Genomic DNA, 16,052 nt, shown 5'->3' on the forward strand with positions numbered 1-16,052 from the left:
TGTTTTAAGTTCAAATGGAAAATGTGACAGTTTACAAAACAGGGGTGAAAAGCAGTTGGTAGCCCTTAGGGTTAGCAGAGGTGCACAAGAAATTATCAGCTGGGAGGGACCAGAGAAGACTGGACTCTTCTTCCCTTTAATGGCGTGTGAGGCACTGCTGCCGTTGTGTGGTTTATTTAGCTCTGGTGTGGTGTAGAAGGTGCTATACAGAATGTGGCAAGACCATTCTCTGTCCAAAGGATTTGTAGTCAACATTATGCCGACACAATTGGCACAAGGGGAAGGAAGTCCAGGGCTGGCAGTGAGGTGAGGGGTTGGGGAAAGCATGGCAATTCTGGCTGGGACTAATGGGAGTTATACCCTAAAACTCCTGGAGGGCACCAAATTGGCAAAGGCTGCTTTGATTCAACTCCCTCCTTGTTAGTGGTGCCCATCCTCCAGCTTGGTAACCCCCAGGTCCCAATCTCTATGCCAACAGCACGTACTGTCGGCCACATTCTGTATTCTTAAATGGGAGCAGCTGACTTGTTAGAAGTTTGTAGTCCAGATAAGGTCTGAGACGTGCCTCTCTTGGGAGACCCAAGTGGTTATTAGGAGACAAGCTGCAATCTCTTCCCCAGTATTTCTGGATGTTGTGGGTGTTTTTATTGCCAGCAAGGATTCCCTGGGGCAGCTGCTTATGGAGTTCTACCCAAGGACAATTAGAAAGGCAGAGGCAATTCCCAAAGTTGAGGCGAGTTTCTTGGGCAGGCTGGGCATTAGGTAGAAGTGGGCTTGTTTATTCTTGCATTGAAAATCCCCATTGGAAAGTGTTCCTTTGCCAAATACTGCCAGCTCATTCCCTTGTCCTCCAAGCATCCTCTGTCACAGTGTTGATTTCCGTCTCATTTGCTCGCTAACCCTCCATCCTCTCCAAATTCCTCTTCTCGCTGCCAGCTTCCATATAAACCTTTACCATTACCATTGCTGCTGCCGCTGCTGCTCTGTTTTTCTAACCTTTTGGACATTTTTTTTAAAAATTATACTAAGTTAAATAAGCCTTTTAAATTCTTATTGTTTTTTCTATATTTATGATGTTTTTTTTTTCTTTTACCTATTTTTCTCTCTTTCTCTCTTTCTTTTCCCCCTGTATCCCTTCCCCGCCCTTGTTCCTTTCCTGTGTCTGTCAATCATACATGTCACTTTGGACCCCAATGGAAACATCCACTTCACATACACCCAATCTTTTGTTTTAATAATGATGATGATGGTGATGATTTAAAAACCAACAACACCCAACCATTTTCTGACCCCATCTTGGGAATCATTTGTGGCGGCTGCAGCAACCCTGGGATGTCCAGCGGCCTCGTCCCCCTTTGTCTTGTGGCTCATCTCTGCAGCAGCTCTGCTTCTGCTCTGTTAGAAACTTTTGCAAACAACAACAGCATCAAACAGATATTTGCTTTTGAAGACCCTGGTTTTCTCGCTGAGGCCTGAAAGCAAGATTAAATTCCTTATTTCCAAGGATTGCTTCTGAGGGTCGGGAAATAAAACGCAGAACACAAGAGATCCATTATTTTTGGGGAGAGATGTGCTATTTTGTAATGAGGGGGGGAGATAAAAGGTTCAAATTGGGCATTTTTACTGTTTTGTGTGTGCATCCTGTACCATGATTCCCTCCCTCCCCCGTTTTCAAACACTGGATGTAAAAACAACTTTTCAAATTACAAGGGGGGAAAGAATGAAGAGTGTTTCTGATACTGGTCTTTGTTGCCATTTTCACACTTCACTGTTTGTTCATCCTTGCCAATAGTTCAGCAGAATCTTTTTTAACAAACTAAGAAGAATAAGAATAAAATAATGAGAAGCAACATCCAAAATTTATGGTTGCACACTTCTCATCTTGATGTGACTGGAGTTACTTGGGGTAGATTATCCATGAGGCTTTTGTCATGTGTTAAAAGGGTTCCTAGGAACTAGTTTTGCCTGAGCATGTCCAACTCAGGATGGTACATTGCAGCTTACATTCATTAGAAAACCTGCGAAAATCTAGTTGGTTCAGTAAGCTGATGCCTGTGGGTTCGTGGAGCATTTTGGCTGAGCCCTGCAAACTCTGTCCATAGCATTCTGAGTATATTGCAGTGGCAATAACAAATCTACCTATGCAGCCATGTGAGTTCATAAGAGTTCTGAGCTTGTTTTTAACTTGCAGAACAGTTTTTTAAAAAATGAGGAGGGGGCATTCAAAACATGGCTTCTCTATCTTGCAATCTGAAGTGGCACAGGCCACTCTGCTACTACCAAGGCTCTACCACACTTATTCACACACACATGATTTCAGAAAGTTCATGGTGCCGTACAGAATGACAGCCTCAGGTAAGGTATTCAGACAACCAGTTTGCCCCGGGTGCCATTCAGTACAGAAGGAATACATCTCTGTATTAGGACCTTAGGACGTTCACTGTGATGCCACAGCCATTTGTTCAGAACTGTTAGGAGTTTTACATGTTTCCATTCTTTTTTTAAATGAATATCTGGCTGTGTGGTGGCCATTTCAAACGGTTAGCTCATGCCCACCCCCAGTGCTTGCCAACATGCTCACCATGAGTTGGGTCCCTTAGCATCAAATGGCAGGCAGACAAAGTCATTTGAGTACCAGCTGGTTCAGCTTTCTACAGTGCAAGTTTGTATGACCATTTTGGTCTAGGTTTCCATTGCTGTGCTGAGATGTTCATAAGAAGCTGCTCTCTGCCCTTTCAACAGTCAAAGGTTAGCTGGGAATACATAACCTACCAAACTGATATAGTTCTCCTTTGTCACCACATTCTTCACCGTATGAGTTCTAGCTAATAGGAGATAATATGGCACATATAGCACATTTCCCATTTAGAGTCCAGCTCATTGCTATTTGTGCTTTATTATAACCTTTTAAAAGCTTCTTTCATATGTCAGTACAAAACAAAAGGGATGCATGCCCACCAGATTTTTCCCACACAGCATTACATGGAAATTCCATCACCCCTAGTCAGTGGAATTAATTAACAGAAGGTTAGGAAGGCTCACCTTTGGGGGAAAGAGAGAGAGAAACCCTGTCGTTCCACTCTAGTTTGTTTTAGAAGTTTGTCAAAAGGTCTGGATTGGAATTGGAAATAATTTCCAAGTCTTAGCACAGCCTTGGGGATTGTTCAAGATGTGGAGAGAGACCTACTGCAGCCTGGGGACATCTCTTCCCTCCAGATTTGATCTAGAAATTGGTCCATTCCAATGAGGACCCAAGAATCCAGCTCAAATTCCGATAAAGGTGGAATTTTTTACCATTCCTATTCAGGAATGCTTTTGGTATGAGATAATTCTGTCTGAGAGCAAGGGTTAAATTTAGATGATACACAAGATTGTTCCGATACCCATGATTTTGCAAAGCTATACATGAAACACACATTTTATTTGCACCTGCTGTGCTTGGTGATTGCAAAATGCTGCTTGAAAAGTTCAAGTGAAAAGACGAACTATGAACGTTCAGTGCCCAGCTAAGAGTTGGGGTACTGATAGAGTGAGGTCTGTGTCATATTTTGAGCAAAATTCAGAGATTCGGAATCCATAGCGAGTCAGTTGAGATGGAGTTTGCAGTTGAATTTGTGCAATGGAAATCCGCATTCGGAATTAGCTCACAAGTCAGAATAATTCACAGTGACAGATAGTGGAGTGTTGATTCGGATTCACAGGCAGTTCAGTCTCAGCTTGCTAATGGAGAGGAGAACTTTCAAGCTGCCAGCACAGTAGAATGTTGTGAAATCATCTCAGTCAATGTTGCTCAATACAGGTTCCAGGCTGATCCCTTCTGAATGACCCCTGGCAAAGTATGCCAGGACATCCCTGGCACTGCATTGAGCTGATGAGCTTTCCTGACAGCACCGTACCCTGGCCTGCATTTCTGAGCAAAGGTTGCATGTGTGAACAACCCTAAGTCCTAATAGAAGCCACTTTTCCATAGTGGGGCTTGGCAGGCTGCTCCATTCCATATACTCGGAGCTGTCAACATATGTATCCACTCTTAACACAGCAATGATTCTTAAGCATAGGAAATGTTTTAAATGTTTACACATTTTGTTCTCTGCATACATGTGTGTCTGTTAGCATTTTAGTGGACGTTTCAAGGCCCTCAAGCCAAATGGACGAAAAAGAGCTGCTGGATTTATTCAGGGAGGTTTTTTTGTTCTGGGGTTTTTGTTTTGTTTTTTGTTGGTTTTTTTTTTTTTTTTTTGCAAAGGGGTTTCTTTTTCTGCACTCTACTTCCATCCCCAAGAAAACAAACAATGTTGTTGTCTTCACTGCAACAATTTGCATGACTTCTCTTCTTGTACCTATGTTTCTTGGAGAGGTGAGGGAATGGGAAGCCCAAGAGGAAAGGTTCCTTATCACTTTCTGAATTTCTGCATGCACAGATGTGCAGCTACAAAGTGCATGTGACCTACAGTGTCCTTGCTATTTTACACACACTACACCTCCCCGCCCCCTGCACACAATCTATTTGAGGACAAGTGTGGTACGACAGCCCTTTATTCCATCTTGGGTATTGCAGAAGCCATAGTGTTGTCACAACAACATTACCTCCCTCTGCATCACCACCATGGCACTCCAGGGATTGTGAACTCACAGTGATTACCTGTCTCACCCAGTTTTGACACACTCTTAGGGATGTGGGATACATTGTTCATTCATTTTGCATTTTAAGGCAAATACCTAGTCCATACTTCTCAGTCCAATGAATGAACTGAAACACAAATACACTTCTCCAAATGTTGCAATGCAGTTTTCGAACCAAAAGGTGTGCACAAACATGCAAATATTAATGAAAATAACATACAAAGCTACATCCTGTTAGGGGAAATTACTTGCAAAAATCTGTATATTAGGGGAAATTGTATACAAAAATGTGTATGTTAGAAGAAATACTCACAAAAAATGCATCAGAATTTTCATGTGACGGTCCTGTAGGAAAAAAATCTAAATTGATGTGGACATTTGGTAAACTGAGAATGCTGGAAAAATGAGAAACTGGGAGAAAGCTAAATTGGAATATTTCCCCATTCTTACAGCCTCGGCTCCACATTACAACTGTGGTTGAATTGCCTTCATGGTTCAAAGGTAGCTTAGTACTATCAGCTCACTATGACTGATGGGTCCAAAAAGGCTTGTGGAGGTGGGGAACCCTCCTGTACCCACAGATTTGGCGTACATCAATCTTTGGAGGGTGGACCACAGACCACTTGCCACATAAGGGAAGTAGTGAGATTTCTGTGTCTCATTTCATATTGATGGATATAAAGTCAGAGAGAAGTGTTGGATAAATACTTCAGCCTTCCTTATGCAGATTCAGGCATGGGCAGAATGGGCCTTTAAAAAAGTATCACATAGACCTTTTCAAGAGCTGTTCAACAGTGGAATGGACTCCCTTGATACGTGGTGAACTCTCCTTAACTGCAGATTTTTAAGCAGAGGTTGGATGGCCATCTGGCACGAATGCTTTAGTTGAGATTTCTGCATTGCAGGGAGTTGAACTAGATGACCCACAGTGTCCCTTTCAACTCTACAATTCGACAATAAGTAAATCTTCTCACCTCCCAACAGTCCAGCGACATGATTGGCCACAGCTACACTGAACAGGAAAATGAATGGCAGTTGGGCTCCGCCAGAAATATTTGTGATGGATTGTGCCCTGTGATCTGTTAGACCCACATGGCAGTGGGGGGTGGGTAGAGCAATGGATGTGGCTCTTTGTCCAGTAGAATACATTCCAGCCATACAGAAGTCAATGGTTTCTACATACCCACAAACACCTTACACACCTCTCCATCTGCCATCCAGGCAAACAACAGGTATTTTAACATTTCAAGAGCACAGTTCTGCCAGGCATAAGCAGTCAAAGAGGGTGCAGGGCAGGGCCTGTGGAGGAGGTACAGCCTGGACAGAGTCTTGAAGGCTGGATATAGAGGTGTTTGGAGGGCTGCGTTTGGCACCCGGGCCAGAGGTTCCCCACTTCTGTAGAATTACTGCATGGCATATACAGGCATATTTAAAAAGGAGATGGGCCATTTGCCCGCCCACTGCTCATGGAGCAAGCCCAGCTTCTCCTGACTTTGCAATGACAGACATACTTAATGATGATTCAAAGGCTGATTATGTATATGTAATTTGTCCCTCTATCACCATGATTCAGGCAAGCTTTCTGACTATTTTTTAACGCAGCAGTCATTTATCTGGATTCTGCCTTATGTCAAGTCACATCATTGGTCTGTCCAGCTCAGTGTTACTCTTGTCAGCAGGTATTTTGGGTTCAGGACTTTCCAGTCCACCCCTGGAGATGTCAGAGACCAAACCTGGAGGTTTCCGCTGTGGCCCATCATGTGATTTTAAAATCAATTGCTTAAAAAAATGAGAAGATGCCCCTGCAATATGAGGAGTGGGCAGTGACCTTGTGGCATCTCACAAGCACACCAATTAGTGCTGTCTAGAGCTGGCTCCTCCTTCTAAAGGGACAAACACAATTTCCCTTGAGCTGAAGTGAAGATAGTATATATGTGCAAAATGCAACTAGTGTGCTTCTGTGGTGGGTTCACTGCTCATTACGTTCATCTATACGCTCCTGATATTGGCCATTCGATGGTGAAATGTGTTCGTTTCAAATTTTGCATACATAATCCAATCTCAAATTTCAACCTTCTGCATTTCGTTGTGGTTGTTTTGCTGATCTTAAAAAGTAACAGTTTGGACATTTGGAAGTTGTGTGGCATTGTGTTACAGCACTCAAAGTTACTTGCAAAGGAATCATAAGGAAGTGGCTATCCTTGGAAATGATATCCCAGTAACCTGTTAAAGGACTGGGTACTTGCAGAACTGCTTGCAATGGTTGTGATTTGAAAGAAACCACTTCAGGTTGAGGTGCAGATCATTCTGGAAACATTTAGATAGCTGCCTTTTGCTGAGTAAGAAGATTGGCCCATCTAGCTCTGTGTTGTCTGCATTGACTGAGCATGGCTCTCTATGGTTTCAGAAAACGGGTCTTTCCTAGCCCTGTCAGACACTTTCTGCTGGAATCCTTGGTGGTCTCCTGGCAGTCCTGCTGTTGGCAGATCAGTACTTCAGTCTTTTGCACTACAGAGGAGAAAGACACTTAACATTGAAGGTCACTGTAATCTTGCACAGGAGAGTACATTCAACATTTTGCCTTGAACATGGTTTTGTGTGGCCCATAATTTGTCCAGTAGGACAAATTACACCCTTGTAGGAACAGGGCCTGTATTCAGAAATCTCAGCCAACTAAGAAGGTTTAAGAAATAGTACATATCCCCTATTTCTTTGGGGGATTTCGAGGTCCAGTTGGCTCCTAGCCTTCCAATTCATCAGAAGCCAATCTAAATATTCTAGCATGGTGGGGTCCACTCTAATCCAAGACACGTGCTAGCAGCCTGCTGATCCTGCCTCCTGTCCTCTTTTCCCATGCTTTCCTTCCACCCTGTTGCAGATTTCTTTATTTGCTCCAGCTGCTGGTTAAAACGCCCTACATATTTGAGGTGGAGAGAGCTGCACAATTGTCTCATCTCAAAGGTGGATGCTGAACCAGTGATGCCCCTGTCCAGCTTTCACCTTCATATCGAACTCCAGATGTGCTTCTGTGGTTCCTCAACCACCTAACGCCCAAGGGAGCCAGAAAGGAACATGAGCACAAAGTGGGACAGGGAGAGAGACCCTACCAAAATACAGAATGACAATAGGTCAAGCATTCTCTGAAGCTCTGAATTAATGCCCCGTACCAGTTAGTCACAGCACAGAATAAGTGTATTTGCTGGATCTGGCTCACAGTCTGTATAGTCTGGGATTGTGTTGCCAGGATAGAGCTACATACCTCCAAGAATCTGACCAACAGAGTATGATAGTGCTTAGTCAATCCCTGCTGTTTCACCCCCACCACCATAAGTACAGCCTGGGTGCTGGAACAAGCCAAAGCCCCATCTACTCCTGTATCCTTTTCTCCCAGTGGCCATCCAGATGCCCCATTATGGGAGGTCAGCAATCTTGCTCATGTTTCCCAGGGCCTAGCATTATTCAGCAGCATAACATCCCCAATAGCAGAGGCAGAACATGGCCATTGTGGCTAGTAGTTATTGATAGCGTTATCGTCCACGAGTCTGTCTAAACCTCTTTTAAATTCGCCCAAGTTGGAGGCCATCACTACAGCTTGTGGGTGCAAATCCCATAGTTTGCGGTGTGAAAATACTTCCTTTTGTCTGCTTTCAATCTCCAAATGTTCAGCTTCGTTGGATGACTGAAGAAGACAAGAAGAATTGGGTATGCAAAAGGTATATATACTACTGGACATTGAGGTTTAGCATTCATGGTTAATAGCCTTTCCTAAATGTAGCCTTCACGGTTCCAACTAGCAGGATGTTACTTGTTTCAGAGATCTTCCCCCAAGGCAGGGACCCCTCTGGCATTCACTAAATGCCTCTTCTGTCCCCATCCCTAGGCCAGAATTAAAGTGCCATATAAGAGTGAATGTGTACCGCAGGCATTCAGAATTGCTTCTTTTGGATTTCCCAGATGGGAATTTGAGATGAGGAGAAGGAAAGATTTGACGTCTCTGCTAAAGTTTCTCCTCCAATAGCTGGCAAGAGAGAGAAGACTGTTAACAGCTGAATAATCCATGCATGAATTTAGACTACATTACAAGAGGGAATGCGTATGGCGCCCCCTCCCTCTCCTTGCAAGAACCAAGGGTGATGAATTTGTTTAATTATGTATCTTGGCAGAGAGCTGATCTGGCTGGCGCAGGCATTCTGCAAAGCGCTTAATGGACTTCTGATGCAAACGTCAGACTTCACCAGCCAAAGCAAAAAAGAGAAGCACAGTGCTTTGACTTTGCTGGGGAGAGATTGTGGTTAATATGGGACTTCTTAGTGGAACTTCATATTGACAGGGCAGCAGAGGCTCGGGCTGAGGTGGGGTGATCAGAGCTCTGTACAATGCACATGTGCACTGGGTGTTTTTTTTTAAGCAGACGGTATGCTTGAGCATATGATTCTAGCAAAATTCTTACTGTGAGAAAGAACTGAGATGCAGTCAGACAATCACATCTAATTTGGCTTTTTTGCACTGCTTCATCAGTGCATGTGTATACCTTGATAACATAGAAGGCCAGAGAGAGAAAGAGAGAGAGAGATGAGTGGGATATTGCGGCAAACTGCACATGCTTCAGGCCCAAAATTAATTTTAGACTCTTCAAGCGGTGAGATGCATTTCAGAATAAAAACAGGAAAAAGAACAGAACCATGGGGTTAGGAAAGTGGATAGATTTGTAGGGCTTTGGTTGTCTCCTCTTGAACCTCATCTGTAAAACATGATAATAACTTCAAGACACATTAATAAGGGCTGACAAAGGCCAATAAAAGCAAGAGCAATCTTACCGCAAAGAGACTCTGTCCTGGTTGGCTGATGTGCAGTGAAAGATGTTATCACCTGTGAAAACTTTGCCTCCATCAGAGCTTTCCAAGGTAACATGTTAAGCCCTGGACCAAAGGATAGAGTTTGCAATTCACCATTCGCTAAGCCTTCATTCCATACTTGGGTCATAAAAATGTATGTATTGCTATGGTGGGTTAGACCAGCAGTCTATCTTAGGTTGATACCGTGTTCCCCAGTAGTGGTCCCCTGAGTGCCACAAGCAAGGAATGATGGCTTCTCTCCCAATCACCTCCCTTGCTTGATAGATCCCAGCATTTGGTAGCATACGATTTTGGAGAGACATGTGATGTGCCTCACCAAGGGGCAGACTGCTAAGGTGACTTGCTGCACATCTAGCAAAATGGTCACTTGCTTATCAACTATCTCCATTCTGGAGACAGCATGGAGCAAAGAAACAAAAAAAGATTCCAAATACAATCGTACCTTGGTTTTCAAACAGCTTAGTTCTTGAACATTTTGACTCCCGAACGCCACAAACCCAGAAGTGACTGTTGCAGTTTGCGAACTAGTTTTGGAGGCTGAACGTCTGATGGGGCTTCTTCAGTTTCCAATTGGCTGCAGGAGCTTCCTGCAGCCAATCAGAAGCCGTGCTTTGGTTTCTGAACATTTTGGAAGTCAATTGGAATTCTGGAATGGATTCCGTTCGACTTCCAAGATACTGTATAGTTTCCTTTGCAGATTAGGAGCCAATCTGCATGAACAGATTCAGACCCATTGAAGTTAATGGACATGACTAACTTAGGTTCATTAATTTCAGTGTGTCTACCCTGAGCAGAACTTAGTTGACTATAATCCTTCACTTGGATCATTATGTTAGTATGGATTGCATATGTTAGCATCACTTACTATTCAGATGCATATTTAACTGATAGTTTAATTAAATAATTCAGAGAGCTAGTTCTGTGCCAGTTTGTTCAACACTTCTGTTACATGTTTGTCTAGGGGCTCATGGTGTTTGTGTACTACACACAACTCTTAAAAGCTTACCCCTCCCTGGTCAGTTACAAGTTTTGGGGTTAAGATTACTAAAAATTATGCCTCATGCATGGTGCTTTTGCATGCTTAGGCCTGGTTTCCCAGGATTAGGGTGTTTCTGGAAAACGAAAGTATTCTTATTTTCCCAAGGAGGAGTTCGATTGCATTGTAGGTAATTCCATCTTTGGCAAGAGGAAATCCCACTTCCTGAGGGGTTAACAGGATTTACCTGCTGAGGAATTTGACCAGGTCAACCTTCAGTTTAGCCTTTTTTAATTATTTTTTTCTTCTGGTCAATTCCTGCCCTGTTGCAACATAGCAAAGTTAAGAGAAAAGCCGTCTGGCATTAAAACTATTACCAATACGTAGGTGGTCTCCGCACTTTCCCAGTCGAGTGTTCAGAAACTTAAAGGTGGGTTGCTGTGTTACAATGTCCTGTTGTTACTTAGTATTTTGCCCCACTGGTTTGAAAACTACCAAGCTGCATACATAATGAAATAGCAATCAAGGAGAAAGCATTAGTAAATGCAAAGCAGCAAGAAATTAAAAGGCACCACTAAAATACCAATTTTGGAAAGATAATAATGTAATAATCATTTAAAGCAGCAGACCCTAATGTCACCACATGTCAAAAGCAGTGGCGGAGGAAGGGGTGTGCGGTAGGTGCGGGCTGCCTCAGGTGTTATCACTGGGGGGGGGGTGACAAAATGACCAAAAAAATGAGGTTTTTAAAAAATAATAATTGAGCTCACGAAACCTTTTTGCTCAGTTAACAAACACAACAAAACGTGACTGGCACTGGGTGCCACATCACGGGGGCCGGCACTTACCATGGGGCCTGCAGCATGCCCAAGCCACGTGTCCCTCCTGGGAGTGACATGGTGGCTTGAGCGCCTGCAGGTTCGGCGCTGCCTGAAACGGCAGCGTGGAGCTTGCATCTGTCCACCACCTCTTCCTCAGCCGTCCTACAGCTGAGGGGGAGGCTGCAGAGAGGCTCCACGCAGTGTGCCCTGCCCCCATGGGAGGCTCGCCCCCCCCCCCAAGCTGTGAGACACATGCTACACCAGGCACCTGAGCAACTAGCTACGCCACTGGTCAAAAGGCAGCTAGTTGAAATAAAAATGTTTCCAACAGCCAGCTAAGTTCTCTTGAGCAGTGTTATCTGCAATCTTGGAACATGTAAAATTGTTCTTAGCAAGGGATGATAAACTTAGGGCCTGCTAGACATGGTTGGACTCCAGTTCCCAGCATTTCTGAACTTGAGCATACTAACGGGGCTGATGGGAGTTGGAGTCCAACAATTTTGGGAGGGCTCCCACAGGCTCTGCAACCCTGTTCTATGTTATAGGGCCCTTCTTGCATCCTTCTTGTATATACACAAGGTAAAGGATGCCTGGGCTAACTAAGGACACCACTTTGCAGATTGACGACTCTATGCCCAGGATAGGTTATTTCTAGAAAGTGTTTGGTTGCATTATATGTCAAGAACAGCAGTGAGGAACCTGTGGTCCTCCAGATGATGCTGAACTACAACTCCCATGTTCCTTGTCCATTGGTCATGCTCGCTGGTACTGATGGGACTTGTAGGTCAGCAGCATTTGGAAGGCCAAAGGTTCCCCACACCTGGTCAAGAGAAAACCTTATATTGAGAACCAAAGTCCAGCTAAACTCCCATAATTCGCTTCCCTTGTGACATGCATGATAGGAGTAAGTTGCCAGCTTCCAACGTTGCATTTGAAAATGGAGGATGGATTTTGGACTGCGTTGGCCACTAGGTGGCCTCTTAATTGTTCTGAATGCAACTTGATAAGACAATTACAGGATTCTTAGCTGGTTCATGTTTTAGGCTATGTCCAAAGAGTAAAATTGAGTGAAGTGCCATTTCTTTGTTTTATTTAGAATCTGTTTTATTGGGGCGGGGGGGGGGGCGGTTTGGGCAAAAAAAAAAATTCTACAAACAGCATCTTTCTCACACACAAACATACGTTGGATTTATTAATGGAGGTGAGGAGGGCAACTGTTTTGCTTTCTGATGACAACATTTCTCTGTTGGTAAAAAGGGGTGTTCTGGAAGGAGATGAAGTATTCCTTACACCGGCGATGCTTCACCTGCTCAAACAGGAAATTAGATAGAAGCATGTCTGTGCTAAAAGAAAAATGTTCATCCCGACTTGCAAACTTCTATGTTTTCTCCCTTTTCTCTCTTGGCCTCTAAAGCTAGCACAAGCCCTACCGCAGGACTGGGCACTGCTGCCATTGTGGGCATCCTCATTGTGGTCTTTGTCCTCCTGCTGGTGGCTGTGGACGTCACCTGCTACTTCTTGAACAAGTGTGGCCTCCTGATGTGCATCGCAGTCAACCTGTGTGGCAAATCCGGTCCTGGGGCAAAAGGCAAGGACATGGAAGAGGGCAAGGCTGCCTTCTCGTGAGTAATTTTGTTTTCATTATACATACATATATATAGTTGTATTTACATTGCACATTGCTCCAAGAAAGAAATGGAATGGAAAATTGTCTGCACTTCCCATGATGAGAAAGACCATCCTTTCTCCCATCTGCCCCTCCCATAGTAAGATGGTGAAAGCTGCAGGGGATCTTTCGCAGTCCTGCTAGCTGATATTTTTTAAACTGGGAGGTGCTGGGATTGAACTAACCCTGCTTCTTTTCCTCCCTTACAGGAAAGATGAATCAAAAGAGCCCATTGTGGAAGTGCGGACAGAGGAGGAACGGACCCCGAACCACGATGGAGGGAAACACACGGAACCTAATGAAACCACGCCGCTAACGGAGCCAGAGTATGTTGTGAATGTAGAAGCCCCCCGGGTGTGTCCTTGGAGAGGAGAGGGGAGCAGAGCCCCTCTTTAGGCTCCATTGTGTGAAAGACAACTCTGTGTGTTTACGAGAGAGAGAGAGAGAGAGAGAGAGAGAGAGAGAGAGAGAGAGAGAACTAGGGGGAAGGAAGGCTGAGCAATCCTGAGGAAGTGGTGGGCAGGAGTAATAATAATATGTTTCCAAAGAGAAGAAAAGCTCTCATGGCACCTTAAAAACTTTATTGTGGCAAAGCTTTTGTGGACTATCAAATTTCTGAAGCATTATTCTCAGTTGGCAGTTTTATACTGGGCTGTGGTGGAGGAATGGAATGTGAAAGTTGGGATTGAATGGCAATGAAATGCATGAAGTACAGCTGCTGACCATTCCCAAAGGAGTAGTCAAAAAGTTTGTTCAGGCAGATTTGCATCTTTGGAGGATGTGCTGCGAATCTCATTGTGACCCAGAAAGGGTCAAGCAGGGCTTTTTTTCAGCCGGAACTGAGTTCCGGTACCTCTTAGATACATTCCGGCACCTCTTTAGGTTGGGACTGTTTGCCAGCAGGTGGCATGGCACCTGGGGCTGTGTGTCGTGACCATCGGCTTGCTGCAGCGATCATGTTGGCGCAGCGACTGTGGCTGTGCGCCGGAGGTGGAGGGCAGCAGCAGTGTCGCCAAAAGTGGCAGTTGGGGTGAAGAAGAGAAGGTGGGTGCTCCCCTTACTTGCTCAGCAAGTTCCACCACCTCTTTTTGTAGAAAAAAAGCCCTGGGGTCAAGGCAGGTACTCTCTTCAAACAGCCTCCTCTGATACCAAGGATGTGCCCCCTTATCCTTCAGGGTCTCCCTAATATGATTAGCCTCACGTCCAAAGGCTCGGTGCTCTTCTTGCCTCCATGTCTTCCTTCTTCCTTCTCTCTCTGTGTTAAATAACCGCATGTTGTTTTCTGCAGTTGCATTGACTTACCCAGCCGCCTGCTGCTTTCATGGCTTTCATTGTCTTGTTTCTCTCTTTTCTTTCCCCTCCTCCCCCCGCCTTTTACTTCCTTTCACCCCCACAGGCACCCTGCCGACACCACGGCAGCCACCGAGGATATGATGCCGTCTGTCACCACAGTCACCACTAACTCTGACACTATCACTGAAACCTTTGCCACCGCTCAGAATAGCCCCACCAGTGAGACTACCACCCTCACCTCCAGCATCACTCTGCCAGCCACGCCCATGCCCGACTCCAATTCCGTGGCTCCCAATCAGGGGACGCCTTCAAAAGCGGCCTCGGCATCTTCGCCCCCACCCACCTCCACGCCTAAAGTGGCTCCCCTGGTTGACCTCAGCGACACTCCTACTTCCGCCCCGGCCACTGGCAACTTGTCGTCCGGCGTCCTGACCAACCAAGGGGCAGTTCTGAGCCCTAGCTCGACCACAAAAGCGCCCGAGGCTCCCAAGGGCCCTGCTGCTGCCAGCAAATCCCCTGCCCCACAGCCCCCAAACCCCGCTAGCTCTCCAGCCTCTTCAGAGCCAAAGCAGGAGGCCTCCAGCGCCAAAAGTCCAGAAAAGGAAGCCACGCAGCCCAGCGCGGCGAAGACTCCGACAGAGGCGGCCAAGAATGCCGTGAACCAGAAAGGCGAGGCTGCCACGGGGGGCACCACAAATGCTACTCAGAATGAGGACTTTAAAATGGACGAAGGGACCTTCAAGACCCCAGACATTGATCTTGCCAAGGATGTTTTTGCCGCCTTGGGCACGGCGGCTCCTGCCACTGCACCTGCAGGCCAAGCAGCTTCCTCTGGCCCGGAGAGTTCTGCATCGGCAGCGCCTGCAAAGACAGAGTATGCCTCCCCGCTTTAAACCCTGCTTGTTCGTGTGCTGTGTCTCTTGTCCGTGCTGTGCCGTGCTTTTTGCTCCACTTCTGTGTGTGTGTTACGAATTAACCTGGCTCTTTCTCTAAGCAAGCTTACCTGTCTATTTAACCAACCAACCATAACAGAAAGTTTAGAATCCGGGTGTCTTTGGGCCTGTGATCAAGCAGTAGTCTCCAGATTCTGTTGTTATAAGCTCCCTTCCTCATCTCCTAAGTTATCTCAACAGCTCCATCGGATTCCAGCTTAGAGGATTCAGTTGGAAGGCACCCAGGATGGAGTCACCTTTAGCTTCTAAGAAGCAAATTGTTTGCTACAGCTTGTCACGGGATAATAATTTTGCTGCCAAATGGCATCTACAAATAAGGGATGGACGTGAGGGTAGTCTTTTTTTTTTGCAAGGTTACAACTGGAAGGTCTTAACATTTGGATATTTAGAAGAGGCGACTTTCCTCTAAGTGGGAGATTCTGTCACAGGGGTGGGTAACCTGTGGCCCTCCAGATGTTGTTGGACTCTTTAACTCCCATCAGCTGCACCTAGTATAGCCAATGGAGCTGTACCCTAACAAAATCTGGAGAGCCATGGGTTCCCACATCTCTGTCAACCGGGTATGTGTTAAGCTTTCTTCCGCCTTTTCCCTGGAGCAAAGTAGCCAGCATGATTGAACCAGGCAACGCTAGAGGATAATACCGATAATGGAGAGGATTGCTTGGGCCCCGGTTTTAAGGTGGAGAAGTTCCTGTACAACATGCCAATGTGGCTGAATTCCTCACTTGGTTCTAGTTGCAGCAGAGGGGTAAAACACGGTTCACACGGAGGAGTAAAAAAGGACCAGTGGTGGGTAGGGATGAACTGGGCTTCAGAACCCTTCCAGTTTTGTTTTGAGGCCTTAGGAAACCTTAAATCACATAT

At 45.3% G+C, this 16,052-nt stretch overlaps 1 protein-coding gene across 10 annotated transcripts in view; it reads left to right on the forward strand.

The window, feature by feature from the left end:
- NCAM1 (neural cell adhesion molecule 1) overlaps positions 1-16,052 on the forward strand; it is a 216,359-nt gene that overhangs the window by 194,517 nt on the left and 5,790 nt on the right. For 5 of the 10 annotated variants that reach the window (XM_080983406.1, XM_080983408.1, XM_080983410.1 and 2 more), the window contains 3 exons: positions 12,691-12,898; positions 13,152-13,268; positions 14,339-15,109. In XM_080983406.1, the coding sequence (XP_080839532.1) occupies positions 12,691-12,898; positions 13,152-13,268; positions 14,339-15,109 (1,096 nt within the window). Of the gene's footprint in view, positions 1-1,322; positions 1,860-12,690; positions 12,899-13,151; positions 13,269-14,338; positions 15,110-16,052 lie in introns of those variants that run through there. The other 5 variants (XM_080983412.1, XM_080983413.1, XM_080983414.1 and 2 more) reach the window with 2 other exon arrangements.

This window comes from Podarcis pityusensis (genome assembly GCF_964106645.2).
Source record: "Podarcis pityusensis genome assembly, chromosome: 15".
NCBI lineage: Eukaryota > Metazoa > Chordata > Lepidosauria > Squamata > Lacertidae > Podarcis > Podarcis pityusensis.